Raw genomic sequence first — 19,256 nt, forward strand, 5'->3', positions numbered from 1 at the left:
TTTTTTTTTATCTTGAGTTGAAGTTCTTTATATATTTTGGATAGTGACCTTTTCTCAAATATGTCATTTGCAAATATCCTTTCCCATTCACTAGGTTGCCTTTTACATTTTGTTGGTGTTTCCTTTGCTGTGAAGAAAGCTTTTCATTTTGATGTAGTCTCAATAGTTTATTTTTGTTTTGTTTCCCTTGTCTCAGGAGACACACCAAGAAAAATGTTGCTACAGCTGATGTTAGAGATATTACTGCCCATCTCTCTTCTAGGATTTTTATGGTTTCAAGTCTACATCTAGGTCCTTAATCCATTTTGAGTTTATTTTTTGTGTATGGTGAAGAAAGTGATCCAGTTTCATTCTTTTGCATGTAGCTGTCCAGTTTTCTCAGCACCATTTGTTGTAGAGACTGTCTTTTCCCCATTGCATATTGTCTTCTTTATTGTAGATTAATTGACCATATAATTATGGGTTTATTTCTGGGCTCTCTATTCTGTTCCATTGATCTGTATTCTGTTTTGGTACCAGGACCATGCAATTTTGATTACTACAGCTTTGTAGTATATCTTGAAATATGGGGTTATGATAGCTTCAGTTTTGTTCTTTTTTTTTCCAGATTACTTTGGCTATTTGAGACCTTTTGTGATTCCATACAAATTTTAGGATTATTTGTCTTAGTTCTGTGAAAAATATTGTTGGTATTTTGGTAGGGATTGCACTAAATATGTAGATTGCTTTGATTAGTATGGAATTTTAGCAATATTAATTCTTCCAATCTAAGAGCATGGAATATCTTTACCTTTGTATTCAGTTTCTTTAATCAGCGTTTTGTAGCTTTCAGAGTATAGGTCTTTCACTTCCTTGGTTAAATTTACTCCTATATATTTTATTTTTGGTGCAATTATAAATGAGGTTGTGTTTTTAATTTCTCTACTACTTCACTATTAATGTATAGGAATGCAATAGATTTCTGTATATTGATTTTGTATCCTGTAACCTTTATGATTTAATTTCTCAGTTCTAATAGTTTTTTGGTAGAGGCTTTAGGGTTTTCTATGTATAGTATCATGTCATCTGCAAATAGTGAAAGTTTTACTTTTTCCTTACCAATTTGGATGCCTTTATTTCTTTTTGTTGTCTGATTGCTGTGGTTAGGACTTCCAGTACTATGTTGAATATAAGTGGTGAAAGTGGACATCCTTGTCGTGTTCCTGATCTTATGGGAAAAACTCTGTTTTTCACCATTGAGTATGATATTAACTGTGGGTTTTTCATATATAGCCTTCAATATATTGAGGTATATTCCCTCTAAACCTAGTTTGACAAGGGTTTTAATCATGATTGGATGTTGTACTTTGTCAAATGCTTTTTCTTCATCCATAGCTTTTATCCTTTCTCTGTTGATGTATTGTGTTGACTGATTTGTGAATATTGAACCACCCTTGCATCCCAGGAATAAATCCCACTTGATTGTGGTGAATGATTTTTTTAATGTGTGATTGGATTTGGTTTGCTAATATTTTGTTGAGAATTTTTGCATCTATGTTCATCAGAGATATTAGCCTGTAGTTCTCTCTTTTTGTAGTATCTTTAAAAAAAAAAAAACTATTTATTTATTCATGAGAGACGCAGAGACACAGGCAGAGACAAAGGCTCTCCATGCTGAGAGCCCGATGTGAGACTAGATCCAGGGTCTCCAGAATCACACCCTGGACCTACGGCAGGCGTTAAACCGCTGAGTCACCCAGGGATCCCTCTTTTTGTAGTATCTTTATCTGATTTTGGTATCAAGGCAATGTTGGCCTCATAGAATGAATCTAGAAGCTTTTCTTCCTCTTCCACTTTTTGGAATGGTTTAAGAAGAATAGGTATTAACTCCCAATGAACAAAAGTCCAGGGGCAGATGACTTCACAGGTGAATTTTACCAAACTTTTAAAGAAGAGTTAATGCCTATTCTTCTCAAACTATTCTAGCTTATTCAGTTTGTTGGCGTGTAATTTTTCATAATATTCTTTTTTAACTAAAATTACATATTTAGTACACACACACACATATGTATCTATATTTAAAGTTGCTATCAGTTAAATCTTTATTCCCTACATACTGTCATTAAACCAGGTTACCTTCCTCCTAAAGGTGATGCCTTGGGTAGGTCTTATGTTTGTTACCAATTACCAATTACCAATTACCAACTAAATCCTCTTGAAGGATTTAGTTTGTGGCTCCAGACTGTCAAGGTCTTGTTCCAGTTGTTCAACATATGTGCTGTCTCTTCAGACCTAAACCTTATGTTGTCTGCAGGTTCAGTGAGTGTGGCTTTCACACCTTCAAGTTTGTCAATAAAAAAAAAAACTAGGGGGTATGCCAGAGCCAAGGCCAAACATAGAGCTATTTAAAACATGCCATGGCTGAAATTGATCCGCTGATCAGAACTTTTAGATTGTGGTCATTTAGTCACAGACCCACCCAGTTCTGACATCCGGCTCCAACTTGTGATAGGCCTTGTTCAATCCCTTGTTGAAAACATGTATAGCATTTCCTTGGTCATCACTGTTTGACTTTGTTGTTTTCAAGAAAGATAATAAAACTAGTCTTAGTGAATGAGCCTGTGCCAATTTCTGGGGTTCTCCACTTCCACTCAAGACCTACTGTGTTTACAAAGAAAATTTTATGTGTTACAGAGATTAAGGAGCGCATATGAATATTAATGAATATTAATTCACTTTAATTCATGTTGGCAGCAGAAACAAAGAAATCTGGGTGGTAGAAGCAGAGAAGGGGGTCTATCCTGCTGGAAATTAAAAGACAGAATTCACCAATGTTGATGATTAAGGGTCATGGATGTTATATTTTAATTTTAATATTTAATCTAGCAACCTGGTTGGCTAGTACATCTCATAACTTGATGTTGTGACATTGTTTTAGGCATTTTATTTTATTTTAAAGATTTATTTATATATTTATTTACTCATTTATTTATTCATTCATTCATTCATTTATTCATTCATGATACACATAGAGAGGAAGAGACACAGGCAGAGAGAGAAGCAGGCTCCATGCCAGGAGCCCGATGTGGGACTCGATCCTGGGACTCCAGGACTGCGCCTGGGCCAAAGGCAGGCGCCAAACCGCTGAGCCACCCAGGGGTCCCCTGTTTTAGGCATTTTAAAGGACATAATATTCCTTTTAATGCAAACATCAATACAATTTGATGGCATTCTTTCCATGGTGGGTCATATTTGAAGCCTGGATGAAGCTTGGAAAAAGTAGGCAGAACCCTGGGGTATAACTTCCACTAACCAGTAAATAACCCACCGAGATGTGAATTATTTGTTTGGGTTAGAGCTTCAACTATCAGGAGCAGCAGGGCATGATGGGGAAAATACCTGCTTATACCTCAGCTGTGCTTCTTATGGTGAATTTTTAAACATGTGATAAGAGCAGAGGGTGTTGGAAGCATCCACAGAGAGCCTAGAGAAGAGCAGTTATCACACTGAAGTATGCATTCGAATCATGTAGTAAGCTTGTTAAAAACATAGATTCCCAGCATACCACCCACCCAGAGGTGGGCCCTGGAAATTATCTGAATCGGTCTGGTATCTTCTTCAGGTATGAAATTAGTGACTGCCAGTATTCTTGAGGAGGAATCTGCATTTTGACCCTCTCCCCAGCCAGGTTGGAGGCCGCACCACACTTGGAGAAAGCTGAGTCTACTGTCATTTTACCCTGAGGAGGGCAGGGAGTAATCTGCTCAAGGTGTATACCAAGTAGCCACAGCTCTGAGCTTCTGTCTCCTTCTGACTAGAATGGGAATGACAACGCCCCCCCCCCCAACTTTTGCTATCCAGAATTGTGATGAGGACCAAAGGTATAAGCCTGAAAACTGCCAAGTGTTCTGCAGGTGCAAGAAGGAGTACTTATTAATAAGACTAGGTCCTAGGACCCAAGAAGGATTATGGCTGAGGAGAGAGGACACACCACCTCCTGCCAGCCCTGCTATTCCAGAAACCTATCAAGTTGGGGCCAGGGTGGGATGATCCCAATCTGATCTGTTCACATGTCAGCCCCCATCCTATGGGCCTTTACCCTACAACTGTCTTCAGTGCGACAATGGTGATTTTCCAGATGTTCCTTTACAGGTCATACTGGGCTGTCTCAAGCCTCTATGGTTCACTTGTTTGCTCCTCTGCACCCCTTTCTGAGCATTCTGGCTTGGGCAATAAACTGGATTTCTTTGTGAGAAACTAGCTGGCAACTATGGGGCAATCATACCATCCTGTGCCTTCATTTTCAGGGCATTTGCAATTGCTGTTGCATCTGCTGAGAATGTTCCTTCCCCCATGTACCCATGTGTACCCACATGGCCCTTTCCTCTGCTTCTTCAGGCCTACATTCCCAGGGCAACTTTGCAGTGAGGGCTGCCCTGGTTCATAGGCCCCCATTCCTGCCTTATCTTTATTCCTAGCATTCACCAGCAGCTGACTAATTGTGTATTTCCCTTTCTTTATTAGCTGTCCTCTCTTCTGTGTCAGCCCCTACAAGGTCAGGGCTTCGGCACACTTTCTCAGCACTGGCTATATATGCCAGGCACAGCTATAAGCACCGGGGAGCCCAAAACAAATTGGCTGTGGACCCCACCAATAGTGGCTCACAGTCTAGCAAAACACGCCCCAGTTGAGGGGGCTCTGGGCCTGTGTTTGGGTGATACGGTGTGGGCAAGGAAAGCTGGTACTTGTGTGTAGGTGTGGTTGAGATCCCGCTGAATTTGGGCACAGGTGGATGAGTTTCTGTTCTGGTGGGTCCTGTCCCCATGTACCACTCTGAAGTGCATTGTGCTTGACAAGGTCCCTGAACTAGAGGCAACCTTCAGGTCCCAGGGCCCCTGGGCAAATCAGTTCCCTATGCTAGCCTCACCTGTGTCATCTATAAAAAGAAGAAAATTGTATCCCCCAATGCAGTTCAGGTTATTTTAATAGGAATGTCTTTAGGGACCTGCATAGCCTTTCCTCCTTCAGAGTGGGGCCAGATGAAAAGAAAGGCTCGATAGGAGGCTCCTCTGTGACACATCTGATAAAGCACTCTTGCCTCTGCTGGGTGCCCCCAGAGATGATTCCTATTTTTATTGCCTGTGGCCCAGAAGCACAGTGGAGCCTGATGACTAACGAAGCCATCTGCTAGGGACCCCCACAGTCCTCACCTGACAAAAGCACCTTTCACTGCTCACATTCCCCATGAGCTTTCATTATATTCCGCAAAGTGGCCTGAAATTCATAGGCCGGAGAACCATGCTTGGCAGAGCTGGGGGCTTATGGAGAAGAGCAGAGGAGCAGGTCGGAGGCCTCTCTTCTCCCCATGCTGGAGTCCTGGAGGGTGACGTGATCTCCCTTTGACCTCCCCAGCACAGAGGTTGGTCCCAGAGGCAGAGACCGTGTGACTTGGCCCTACTGTCTGTAATGCCCCTGTGCTTTGTGTCTTACAGAAATTTAAAGAATATGTGAACGGCAGTAACCTCATCACTAAGCTACAGGCCAAGCATGACTTACTCAAGCAGACCCTGGGTGAAGGTGAGTTGGTTGGGCGGTGGAGGCTGTGAGGAGGGGTGCTTGTTTTGTTGCGGTCCTTTAAGACATTTCAGCCTTTAACATGGGGCATGTGGCAGAATGAGGCCTGGTACCAGAGTCAGCTGGCAGGATGGGGCAGGCTGGTATAGATGCCGAAAGGGGTGTAGTCTGGCTGCAGAAAACACGAGGCAACCAGAAGTATTAGTTTGGGTTTTCGGGGAGGGTCCAAGGCAAAGTGATGAAAAGGGTCCCCAGTGGGAAGGGAGTGGGAATCCAGGAGCACAGAGGTTTGCACTGATGCTCATCAGCAGATATTGTTTGCCAGGAATACTAGTGGAGTGCCTGGCCAGGAGTCTAGGTCCAAAAAATAAAAATCCATATATGTAAGCAAAAGTTTGATCCTTGAGAGTTGTGGGGAGTAGATTTAAAATTACCCAAAGGCCTCCAGAGCCGATTGAAATAAAATCCCAGTGCTCTGGGATTTGGTACATGAAGCCTTACATCATTTGACCTCTGCCTGTTTCTCTGACCTCATTAATCATTGCTCCAGCCATACTAAGCTTTCTGCCGTTCAAAACTCATTGAGCTTGTTCCTGCCCCTGGGCCTTTGCATCTGCTGTTCTCTCTGACTGGAATGTCATTACCCCAGATCTCACTGTGGGTGGCTCCTTATCCTTTAGATGTCACTTCCTCAGTGAGACTCTTCTTGCCCCCCAACCTTAAGAAATCACCACCTCTGTCCCAAAACTCTCTCCGTTTGATTTTCTTCATCTCACTCATCACCATCCTTTTTATTATTTGTTCATTTGCTTATTACCTTTGGTCACACCTCCACCCCAACAGTATCATATCTTCAATCTTCAATAAATTTTCTTGTTTACTTTGTTCACCACTTTATCTCCAGTGCCTAGAACAGTGCCTGGCTCACAGTAGGGACTCAGTTAACAGTCACTGAATGGAAAGGTCATCAGGACATGCACTAGGCTCCAAGTCAGGGATGGTCTGCAGCAAATCCTGGTGGACCTAGAAACTGGTGTGCGGCTCAGGTATGCGGAGAGGAACTGACCTGGGGTTTCTGAAGTTGCTCGGCGCTACTTGGAGCTCCACATCCAGATATATTCTTATATTCTGTTGGAGAGGGCTGTTGGCTGAACAATGTGCTCTACCTAAAGGAAAAACAGCATGGGGTCTGGGAAATAGGGGACCCCAACATGAGAGAGATGGAGGGAATTTCCAAGGTGATGATACTAGTAGATCTCAAGATGACAGCTTGAGATCAACCGAGTTTTTCAGAGAAGGAGGAATGTGACAGATGAGAATCAGAGCGGGGCATGGGGCTGGCGCTCATTGGCCAGTGGAGGCTTGCCACCCACAACATGTCCTTGTCCCCCTACTGAGTCACTCTCTTCTCCAGATGGGTGCGCATTCTAGTGGCTCTGCTCTGGCCACCGAGTCTTCTCTGACACTGTCCAGTTGGCACCAATCAAGTGGGTAGCTAGGATCTGCGATGCTTGGCCTTTGTGAGCCCTATGCTTTAGAGGAAACAGAAGTTATAGTTTCACAGCCTCAAGGCTCCTATAATCTTGTATGGAAACAGTTCATGAATTCGTAAAAAAAACAAATGACATTTGTTAAATGACATTAAGTCACACACCTGGTTAAATGACCAGGTGAACACTGCAGACTCTGAGGGTATGATCCAGGAGAGGAAGGGATTACCCTGGGCCCATTTCAAGAAAGATCAATAACTAGGACTTGGAGAAATAACCAGGGTTTTAAAACTAGTATCAGTAGAATTTTTTTCAATTGGCTCTATGGACATATAACTTACATACAGTAAAATCTACCCATTTTGCATAGAAATCAGTTTTGACAAACATATACAACCCAGATCAGGATATAGAACATTTCTGTCACCCCCAAAGCTATTTTGTAACCCTTTGAGGTTAATCCCTCACCCCCCCGACCCCAGGCAGTCACTGATGTGACTTCTTTCTATCAACATAGATTAGTTCTGTGACTTCTAGCTGGGGAACTTCTGGGAGTGATGAAAATGTCCTGTAGCCTGATTTGGGTACTGGTTGTATGGAGGTATATACATTTGTCAAAACTCATTGACTGGGGGTAAGAATGGGGAGGAGTGAGTTGCAATGGGCTTTTTTTTTTTCTTCATTTTCCCTGACAGCCCTCTCCATTTTGCCCATCCTGACATTTCCACACTGGGCCAGGTGAGCAGGGCTGCGAAGGAGTAGGGCAGCAAAGAAGCCACCAAAGCAAGGAGAATGGAGGGGAAGGGAAGAGCCAGAAAGTCCTAGAGAGGAGCTCAGATACGGTGACAGGGGCAGCTTCCACAACTAGCACTGAAGTGGAGGATTGGTTTTATGGCCCCTGGCCCCAGGGCGGACTGGGGGATGTTTCTCAGAGCCATGCACCAAAAGGCAGGTCCATATGAGTTGGTAGTTAACTTATATTTTCAAAATCGGGTGCCCTGGATTTAGAAAGCCAGATATTTGTTTAAAAACTAAGATCCCAGATTAGAAAGTGCTTCTCCTCAGCTCACCCATGCATGCTATCTGATGCAACCTTTTATTACTGCCCTTGCCTGAATAGCCTTAATGAAATAATAAAAATTAGTTTGGATTGGCATAACTCCTGACCAATTTGGTCTTCCAAGTTTCTTTAGCCTTCAGCTCCACCTTGCTCTGAGATATGATTTACCAGTCCTCCTTCTGAGTTTTAGGCCAAATAGCAATGAAAAACCGCAGGAAAATGCAATTTCTGAGGTATAAGGGCTGCTAAGGAAGAGCCATTGAGAAGAATCTCCAGAGTCCTGTTCTCTAGTAAGCCAGCCATGGAAAAAAGCCATTGTGCTTCTTTGGAATACTGGGATGGGTCTTGTTAGACTGGTCGATGCTGAAGAGATTTTGGGTTTTTATTTAAAAGATAAGACTTTGTTTTAGGAGCACCTGGGTGGCTCAGTTGATTGAACATCCAACTCTTAGTTTCAGCTCAGGTCACGCTCTCGGGATCATGAGATCAAGCCCCACGTTGGGATCTGCACTCAGCATGGAGTCTGCTTGGGATTCTGTCTCTTTCTCTCCACACCACCCCTCACCCTGCTGCACCGCCCCTGTACTCTCTCTTTCTCACTCTCATAAATTAATTAATTAATATTTAAAAATAAATAAATAAAATAGACTTAGATTTATGGGAAATTTGCAAGGATAGTACAGTTAGTTCTACTCTACATCCAGTATTTCCTGTTATTGACATCACTGAGTAGGGTGTATTCGTCATAAGTAATGAACACAGGTACACTGTTATTTCTAAAGTTAATAAATTACCAAATTACTGAAAAGAACTGCAGCTGAGACCAAATCTGGAGTTTCTTCTGTATCCTTGCTGCCTGATAAGGGTCGATGTGGATACTCTTCCTTCACTGTGTGAAAGGGAGGGATGTGCATTGACTTACATTGGTCAGATTCTTGCCCATTGGACAACGGGGGCATGAAAAAATTGGGCAGACTGAATCTCTGCTCCTTCACTCTGCTGACTGTCAATCGAAGATTCACCTCTACCTCCACACACTGACTCTTCCATTCAGTAGTAAGCTCTTCTGGGAGTGGGCTGGGGGAGGGTTACACCTGCACCAGTAGACTTTTTATGTCCTCAGAGGGCTATTTTGTATTGGGAGGGACACTCTGGAAATTTTGGAAACAGGTAAGAAATCCATGGCCAAGCAGAATACTTTGAGAAGTTACAAGTCTTTTTATTTTTTTTATCATTTTTTATTTTATTTTAAAAATATATTTCTTTTAAAAAATATTTAAATTCAGTTTGCCAACATATAGCATAACACCCGTGCTCATCTTATACAAGCCTTTAAAAAAAATGAAATGTATCATGTAATCCATTTCTCTCAAGGACTGTTTTGACAGCATAGTTCAGAGAAGCCACGAGTTAGTGGAAACACAAGGTCTTTTGAGTTGCACTCACTTAGAAGCAAATTTTTTTAACATGGTTGATCCCAGACACACAAGTCAAAAAGCTTCTAGGTGCCCTGTGAATCAGCATTCCTTGTTGTAAGTGTCACTGCCACATCTTGGAAACAAGAACACACCCCTATATCCCCCTTGGCTGTTGCTATGCTGTTTTATTGGCCAGAGGATTCTTAGTTTATCATTATGTCTGAATCTTAGATCTCTGACCTTTTTACTGCTCTGGGTAGTCTGTAAGCTCCAGGGTTTATAACCAATATACGAGTGGCTTTTCAGTTTACTATAGCTCTTCAAGAATGCATAGTGCATCGTCTATAAAAGGGATGGGACATAACCTTTTCAGACCAAGATTTAATAGCACATTATGGAGCCAGTGTCCACCAGGACCAGACAATCTGACCCTTCTGAAAACGACTGAGCCACTAACTATAAAATATGTTTTTAAAAATCCCAACAGATCTCAGAAGGTGAAGGGTAGAAAATTTTTGATTTCCGATATTTGCTACAAGTTGAGAAAACAGATTCCAAAAGATGTTGATCATGTGGTTCTTGAGAGCTAGAATATGAGTTTAAAGCTGAAGGGGAATATGTTCAATTCTGTGCTAGGGACAAGTCTGCCTTGAGCATTTCTGACATTCTGCTGCAGAACTTGAATGCTTAGATTCATCCCTCCCCACTTATTCCCTTCCTGCCCTTATCTGTCCATTCATTATCCAAAAGCATAGGTGCTTTGCTCAGCCAGGACTGGGGGTACAGTGAACATAAGACAGACAAGGCTCCTGCCCTTATGAGGAAGGCAGACCCCAAACAGTAAACAAACTACTAAATAAAGAATTATAACCGTGGTAAGTGTCATGAATGGAGATAGAGGACAACTGTGTATATGGGGGTGGGGATGGGACGCAGGAGGGGAGACTTGCTTTAGGTTGGGTAAGCAGGAAGGCCTTAGAGGGGAGTGACATTCAAGCAGAGATGGAAGGATGAAGGAAAGAGTGTCAGGGCAGAGGGAACAGTGTGTGTGAAGCTGGGAAGGAACACAGCAAGTCAGAAGTAAAAGGAGGGCAGTGTGGCTGGACCATGGCGAGCACGTAGAGGGGTGTGTGATTTTGGAACCAAGAGAGGGTGGAACAGGAAACACCTCACAGGTTCCCTTTGGAGTCAGAGTTACAGCTAACTGTAGCTAACTATAGGAAATGGTGTGCTTGATAGTACAGGCCATTGGCTGACCTCTTTGATGGGTTGCATTAGCTGCAACTCGAGGTCTTAGGTCTATGTGAAACTGTCACTTGACATCTGGTGGGAATTTGACTGAGGCTCCAGACACATAATCACAGTAAGCAGAAGAGATATTTCCATTTTGCCTAACTTTTCTCCTTTCCTGCTTTGGTCTTTGGCTTCATTTCAACTAATTGCAGTCACTCTTGTAACTGCTTGTGGCATTGGTCAGGATTGTGTGTTGATTCCCTTCAGGTTCTATTTTCAGACCTCTGTTCCTCTCTTCTTCCCCTCATTTCTGTCCCTGTTCTCATTCAGTCTTGTTGTCTGTAGAGAACATAAATGCTCAGTTCTCTCTTCTAAAAAGTCCTTTCATGTGAATGCTGGATGGGACTCTAGAGTCGAGCTCTCCAGTATGCGGCCACTATCCAACACTTGAAACGTGGCTAGTCTGAATTAGGATGTGTAAAATGAATACCAGATTTCAAAGAGTTAATACAAAAAAATATTTTATGAGTTTTTATATTGATACATGTTGAAATGACATTTTCATGTATTAAGTTAAATACAATATGTTATTAAAATTAATCTCACTTATTTCTCTTCGATTTTTGTAATGTGGCTGCTAGAAATTGTGGCTTACATTATATTTCTATTGGACAGCTCTGGCCTAGAGAGTCTCTGCTGCACCATAACAGGAATGAAGTACTGAATCGTGCTGTATGGATAAACCTCAAAAGCATATGCTAAATGAAATCAGCCAAATGCAAAAGACTGTGGATTGCATGATTCAATTTTTTAAAAATATTTTATTTACTTATCTGACAGAGAGACAGCACAAGCAGGGGGAGCAGCAGGCAGAGAGAGAGGAGAAACAGGCTCCCCGCCAAGCAGGGAGCCCAATGTGGGGCTCGATCCCAGGACTCTGAGCCGAAGGCAGACGCTTAACTGACTGAGCCACCCAGGCACCCCACATGATTCCATTTTTATAAAAATATCCAGAATCAACAAATCCATAGACATAGAGAGTAGATTAGCAGTTACCATAGACTGGGGATGGGAAGAAGGAGTGGCTGTGAATTGGCAGAAAGGATCTTTTTTTGTGTGAAGGAAATGTTCTAAAATTGAATTGTGGTGATGGTTGCATAACTTTGAATATTTACTAAATAACTGAATCATACATTTCAAATGGGTGAATTTTATGCTGTGTAAATTATGCTTTGATAGAGCTGTTAAAACGAAGGCAGTGGCCAGTAGTCTGGGGTTCCAGGGAAATAGAAGATCTGGGGATAAGATTTAGGGAGTCCTTGGTAAGCACTTAGGTTACCCAGAGAGGGTCTGTAGGAAGAGATCTGTTCAGGTACACCTCCGAGGGCATCCCCTCCTTTGGAGGTCAGAGCCTGGGGAGGTGAGGAGACAGCAAGAGAAACCGAGGAACAGCCTGGAAGGCAGGAGGGACACTGGGCACATGCAGGGTTGTGAAAATCAAGGAGAAAGCTTTGTAAGAGGAAGAGAGCGATTTGCTGAGGTGATGGTGCCGAGAAATCAGGGAAGGGCAGAGAAGACCGTGGACTCGGCCCCACGGAACAGGCAGGCTCTGTGGATGGTGAGGCCAGAAGCCAACCTCAGTGTGGTGAACAAGAGAAGCAACAATGCCTCCCAGACAGCTCCTTCAGCAGGCTTTGCTGTAAAGGAGAGAAAAAGGGATGGAGTTAGAGGGAGAAGGGGGGCCCAGGGGAGGCTTCAAAGCTAGGTTTGAACATATAAACATGTTTATATGCTGATGGAAATGATCCAGAAGAAAAGAGATTGGTGATTCTAGAACATGTTTATATGCTGTTGGAAATGGATCCAGAAGAAAAGAGATTGGTGATATCCAGGGAAGGGGGCGGGGCACCTGCAGAAACAGAGCCCCGGAGAACAGCAGAGGGGCTGGGACCCAGAGCACAACGAGAGCTGGGTCTTGACAGAATCGGGACGCTTCTCCAGAATACTGGAGAGGAGAAGAGGTAGAGGGTGGACAGGCAGGCACATGTCGGTGAGTGCGTCTTATGGAGGCATGCCAAGATCTGTCTTACTGATTTTCTTTTCCAGTGAAGGAAGCAGGAAGATCTTCAAGTGGGAATGAAGGCAGGAGGGGTGTGGGGGCAGGGGTGTGACTGGTTTCGGAACAGCAAGAGGTGTCTTATGGCTGCTGCTCTTCAGGGCCACACATATGAGGGACACTCTAACCAACCTTTGTTGATGGAAAGCAGCGAGTGGGTTCTTGAGCTTTGGCATGCACAAAAGGGATCACCTGGGAAAAAAAAAAAAAAAAAAAAAAAAAGGGATCACCTGGAGGACTTGTTAAAATGCAGATTCCTGTCTTCTTAGCTCAGAGGTTCTGATTCAGGAGGCCCATGGGAAAGCCCCCAAATCTGCATTTTTAATAAGGTTCCCAGAAGATTCTAATGCAAGTGGCCAGCAGGCTGCAGTTAGAAAAATCACTGAAAAAAAAATGTATGTGAACAATACAAAATGAAATTTATGTGAACATAGCCTTACAGATAGGAGGCCCTGGGGATTTAATAAGACTCAGTTCTTTCCAGCAGACCATTACTTAGGCATAATTAGATCTCCCATTTTGCAAATAATCAAGTTCAGTTGTTTCTTGTCTTTAGAAAAAGAGGAATGTTTGCTGGTTAAAATCAGCAACAACAACAACAAACGATTAAACATCAATGTGTACTTTTCTTTCCAGGGGAGAGAGCAGAATGTGGCACAACCAGGTAAGAGTTGGGGATCTTGTTTTTTTGCACCTGCTGCCTGAGGGTGGGGTATGGGAGGGGGCCGGGGGTGCCAGAGAGGTGGGAAGGCGGGAGGGTGGGAGCTCAGAGAAGCTGGGCTGTTTTTAGAGTGGGATAGCTCTTCCCCAGTGTCTCCAGGGGGATGGTGTGGCTGTGCTGAGAGAGAAAGCTGGCTGTTCTGCTTGTCCTAGCCTCGTGCCGGTGAAGCCACGTCCCCTACAGGCCAGTGATGGGGAGGGCGCCTTTCTCAGCCGCTGTGGGAAAGCGGGGTCTGGTTCTGTTGGCGCCTTCCCTCTGGTGGGACAGTAATAGATACTGTGGAGTGGCCGAGGACAACCAGTAGAGGCCAGAGGCTGTGGGGTAGCCGTTGACCTGTCTCCCCATCTGTTCTATGGCTGCTGAGCAAACTGCCCAGCCTAGGCAGACGGCCCAGCCTGGGGTCCTCATTTGCCAAGGCTTTGGATTTGGCTCATTATGGCACACAACTGGGCGTATGCATGCGCACAGCCACGTAAGCGTGCACAGATACCCGTACTGCCCGCACCCTGGCTTCAGACCTCCTGGGCACTTGGATGGACTGATGGGGGAGTCCCTTGCTAAGAAAATAACAAATGGGCAACTTCTGCTTTCTCTCCAGCTTGCTCAAACCTTACCCTTTCCGCTTTTCCCTGAGCAGACCAGAGCCAGTGAATACTTTCCACTCAGCAGCTGGTAGCTGAGGGGTTGACTTTGAACAACTGGACCTTTCCTCTTCTTTCAGAGTGTTTAGATCCATATGCAGTCCTATTGCTGCCCTGGTTGTTCCTTAGGGTCCATCTCTTTCCTTTCGAGTTCCCAGCAAATAGTTATCCCACTGCCCAACACAAATTGAGCCAGTGGCCCAGAATCCTGGAAAGTGGTTAAACTTGGCAAGGGAAAAGATGAACCCTCAACTCCCTCCTGCTCATCTGGAAGAGAGCTGGCTGGGAAGAGGCTTGGAAAGCTCCGAGGTTTTCACTTTGCCAGGCCCAGGATGGGGGAGACAGAGGGCTTTCCAGAAGCTTAGCTGTACAGCTGTTCTTCTGGGCCCTGGCAGTCTGGGAATATCAGGATGATTCACAATGCCAGGCAAGGACCTTCCAGCACAAGGGTCAGCAGATGTGCAGGGTCACTTTCTAAGAACCTTTCAGAAACAAACTCATTAACTTATTTAGTTTTCCTGGCAAAAGAATGTTGTCATAGTCCCCAAACAACAGAAGCCACATTTTACACCAAAGTCTGCAAATAGGAAAACAGATGGGGGATGAATTGAGCCATCCCTCACTTCCTCTTAATTCCTAGAACTCATGCAAAGGAAGATGGTTCCAGCAGATTGCAGGAGAGATCTGTAATCGAACCCTTGGCCAGGTCCCAAGGTCTACCTCAGAGAAAAGTTTAGGGTTGTTTTTATTTTTTAAATTTTTAAATAAAGCCTTCTGAGATTTAGTCTTCCACACCCTCTTTGACCTAGGGCCTGGGAAATGCAAGCTGCAACTACAGACCTCCCACTTAGATATGCTACACTAAACTGCAAACCCAGCCATCTATACTCTGGCCCTTGGCCAAGGTCAGAGGCAACTTTGTTAGTAAACTAAAAGCTTCCCCTTACTTCCAAAAATTATTTAAAACTTGACTGCAATGCTCTGCCAACTTGAAGTGGTTTTTAATTTAATCCTAAAGGCCCCGAGTGAGATGTTTCTATGCTATGGCTCTCTGTGTCTTCCATGGTTTCCTGCCCAAGGTTAGCGTCATTTGGATGATCCTTTGAGCAGGTCCCTTCAGCCAAGTTTGCTGCTGGCCTTGTGTAGACAGACTGCTTTTTGCACGTGGGCTGCAACACATTACATTTTTTTCCTCACATTTAAGAACCTGATCTTAGAATAATCCCAATTCATAACCCTGTAGCTAGGTGGACCAGATGCAATAATGCACTTGAAAAGTATGTGATAAATGGCACAGTAAGATGCAAACATAAGCTTTGATTGTGATTATTCTAACTCCAGACTGGCTTCCCTAACCCAGGGTAGCTTGTCCCTGTGGTCAGGATTAGTGGTGAAAGCACATGAGATTTCTTGTCTAGACAGATGCACCTGACAGATACCCATGCACAGCTTCCAAGGGCCCAACTGCCAATGAACTACAACATTGCCACCATTTTGGATGTTAACACCCACCTCTTTCGGGTTATCTAGGGAATATTTTCGTCACTGTCCTTTTGATCACAGAATAACTTTGAGGCCAATTCCTATGTTGCCAATGTATGTTAATTTTCATCTTGATTGAAAGGCAGAAAGGGGACATTGGTCTCTGGTTTCTCTCTCTTCCTCTCTGTGGCTTTCTCTGTTCCTGTTTTCCCTGCCTCTCTCTTTCTTTCCTTTTTGCTCTGCAACTGAGCAGCAGAAGAGATGGAAGGCTTAGGCTGCCCCACTTTCCTTGGCTGAGCTGCCCCCCTGCTCCCCGCTTTGTGCCCCACCCAGCACCTCAGTAAGTCAAAATCGATGTGATGTCTGCAAAGTTGGGATAGCTACGTTTCCTTGTCAGAGATTTCCAGTCAGTACCCAGAACACCACACAAGGAAAGAAATCCCAGTGTGATTTGAATAGTCTTTGCTTTCTGGATTGGACAGGAGAAATGGGAAAAGTATCCTTTTCCCTCTTCATTCCATTTTGTAAACTTAAAGAAAAAAAATTCCTGAAGACTTGTTTTAAGAAACCCTCCAGCTGGGCACCCTAGGTTTTTTTTTTTATATTGGGTGTCCAACACCTGCGTTAAGAATCTCTACTTTTGCTGGCCAGGGGAGTTTAACAGGTAACTTAAAGCAACTGCTGGATGTTCTGTGATAAAATCAACTTCCCAATTTCACATTCACACCAGAATCTTAAGGAGGAAGAGCTGAATTCAGCTCTCAGCTGCAATTACATGTTATGGTGTGACTCTTGGAAAGTTTCTTAATCTCTCATGGGCTCATTTGCCTTATGTTTAAAGTAGACTTAATAAGTCTCGCCTACCTCACAGGGTCATTGTGAGGGTATCATGTAGTGTGAGATAAGGCAACCATCTGAGAATGTTCACAAATAGAAACCCTAAACCTGAGGGAGACAAGACGGCACAGTTGCTGTCCTCAACTTATTCCTAATCCTAAGACTTAAAACCTGTGGCCTTGTGTCACATCTTTTTCTTTTCTTCACACTCTCTCTTGGCATTTGGAAACTCAAAAGCAGATCCACTGTAAGAAGTACAACCCCTACATACCCACATCCTCAAAATATCGGTAACCGATGACAAAGAAATGACAAAGGACTTAGCTAACCAAATTGACATAGATCCGAGATGGGCTCGAAATGGTCTTGCCTGTTGTTTCTTTTTAAAATTTTGGTCTGTGCTGTTATTTTGGTTCCAATGTTTGGGTGGCATGATATTTGGATTCAGCTGTGTCTTTGCCCATGCATGTCCTGGAGCTAGCAGCATTTGCTCAATACTCAAACATGTAGGAGAAGCTGATGATATTTCCCTAGATGGCTGGGCCTCTGAAGAAGACACACAACAAAGCCAGTGAGCAGAGGCAGCATGAATCTCTTTCACCTTAATTGGCTCCACAATCCATGAGATTTCTTGCCCATTCACAGAAATCAGTCAAGACTTGGGGGACCAGGTCTTTGCTCGTCACGTGTGGACATTATCTGTGCCAGGCTGGGTCCCCACTTGTTGCTCCCCAAATTGTGAACCAAGCCATTTGAAAATGAACTGCCTCTCCCAGTTAGGGGCCTCCTCCTAACCTCAGAAAGCCCTTTGCCCTGGAAGGCTGGCAGCATTGAGTCAGGCCAACTTGGGTGGCGAAAGATGAGCAAATAAGCCAACACAGGTATATGCATGGTGAGCAACTCGAAACTGGTCCAGTGTTTGTGGCTGTTTGACTGTTCCTGATGAACTGTGTTATGGTTTCCCCTCCCTGGAGCCAAGAGTGGAGCCCAGGGAATGGAGATCCTCAAGTAAAGCAAGACACTTTCAACCTGACCCAACAGGTCCTCCACTGGCAAGGGTTAATGGGATGGAATGAGTCCTTGGCTGGAAGTGAACAAGTGGCCTCAGGCTCCATGACTGGTCTGGTGGGAAAAATCTTGGCATTGGAGCCAATGAGGCCTGAGTTTGGGGCCTGACACTGCCAGCTCCCCTCTTTAGGCCTCAGCGTCTGCCTCTGTAAAATGGGGGTGTCCATACGGGGTGAGCTAACATTAAGTGTAATGATAGATTTGAAAGTGCCTTAATCAAAAGTGTACTTGACTAAAGCACAGGATATAATCATCACCCCAGGTCACCTGGGGACCCCAAAAAAGCTGTAACCTCCCTCCAGGAATCAATTTCTTCATCTCTAAAATGAGAATAATAATTGCCTGGCTCTTAGATCAATGAAATAAAGATTAGTCAAGTGCATTAGAAATGCCGAGAGGCATTAGAAAGATCAGTACCACGGTACATTGGGAGTTGAGACTTGGTGATGAATTTAAGCCAAGGAATGAAAATTAACCCTTCCAATCATCATTGAAAGTCTCTTGCTTTCTCAGGCTGCAGATTACACCTCTCTCCCCTGGTTCCTCCTCCATCTGGTCAGCTTTGCGGGATGACAGCCTCTGATTGGAGTTGCAATGGTTTCCTGGATACATACTATTTCCCTCTTGTGATCTAGAATGCATTTGTGTTACACGAGCGTTGCTCCTGCCTGACACTGTGGGTAAATTAAGATCCCTGTAAACATCCAAAGGCCTTCAGATGGAGCATTGGACACCAATGTGCTGGGGGCTCAGGGGTTTCCATTTGCATTTTGTGTTCTCCTCCAGTCATGGGTTTTAAGAGCGTCTTTCCCAGTTGTATGTTTGCGTTGGTTGCTTTCTTGATTTCTTTTGTTCCGTTTTCCCTAGGCCCCCCTGTCTTCCCCCTAAACCACAGAAAATGAGGAGACCTAGGCCTCTCTCAGTGTGTAGCCATAAACTATTTAACGGCTGTATGGAAGCGTTTATTAAGGTACTTGCTGGGGAGCCACGGAGTCCGCGAATGCACCCAATGTAATGGCAGCCTTTCTCCACCTCCTCCCCTCGGCCAACAGCCCTGCCCAGAACCAACCGGACTTTTCAGTTGTGCCCTGGGCCAGGCCCTGGGGCAAGCTAGTTCCTTACTGCAGCCTGCTCTTAGCTTTAAGTGAGGGCTTCTGAAAGGCAGAGCTGCTTTTGTCTCTGACCAGTTGATCCTAAGTGCTTTCCCGTGATCCTCAGCCCCAGGGGAGGGATAAGATCACAATGCAGCCCAAGGAGTCCAGGTGGGATTGAGATGCCAGCGCAGTGGTCCCCACCAGCCAGTCTCTCCTGCTTCAGTGACTGTGGTCCTAGCTAGGCCCAGGGACACTTAGAGAAACCACCTTACCTCGCTTCACACCCACACCTCCCAAGAGATTGGTTGGAAGCAACACAAAGAAAATCTCTTGGGTAGCAGTGTGTTTTTATACCAGTATTTTTTGGTTGAGAATATACCGGCAAAGGAAACACATAAAATTTTTTGAGAGAAAACTCTCCTACCTTATTTTGCTTCTTGTTAAGCATTTTGAGAGGAAAGAGAAGAGCAGAGGTGGTCCCTTAAGAATTCCAGATTAACCCTGTACATCCTAAACTAAAAATGAAAGTGTTTCAGCCCAGGA

At 44.2% G+C, this 19,256-nt stretch overlaps 1 protein-coding gene across 6 annotated transcripts in view; it reads left to right on the top strand.

The window, feature by feature from the left end:
• The window catches only part of SRGAP3 (SLIT-ROBO Rho GTPase activating protein 3), a 252,785-nt gene that overhangs the window by 187,919 nt on the left and 45,610 nt on the right, over nucleotides 1–19,256 (top strand). For 2 of the 6 annotated variants that reach the window (XM_072785280.1, XM_072785283.1), the window contains exons 10-12: nucleotides 5,472–5,556; nucleotides 13,507–13,534; nucleotides 15,968–16,054. In XM_072785280.1, the coding sequence (XP_072641381.1) occupies nucleotides 5,472–5,556; nucleotides 13,507–13,534; nucleotides 15,968–16,054 (200 nt within the window). Of the gene's footprint in view, nucleotides 1–5,471; nucleotides 5,557–13,506; nucleotides 13,535–15,967; nucleotides 16,055–18,132; nucleotides 18,405–18,486; nucleotides 18,590–19,256 lie in introns of those variants that run through there. The other 4 variants (XR_012011608.1, XM_072785282.1, XM_072785281.1 and 1 more) reach the window with 3 other exon arrangements.

Source organism: Canis lupus, chromosome 19 (assembly GCF_048164855.1).
Source record: "Canis lupus baileyi chromosome 19, mCanLup2.hap1, whole genome shotgun sequence".
In the NCBI taxonomy this organism is placed as follows: Eukaryota; Metazoa; Chordata; class Mammalia; order Carnivora; family Canidae; genus Canis; species Canis lupus.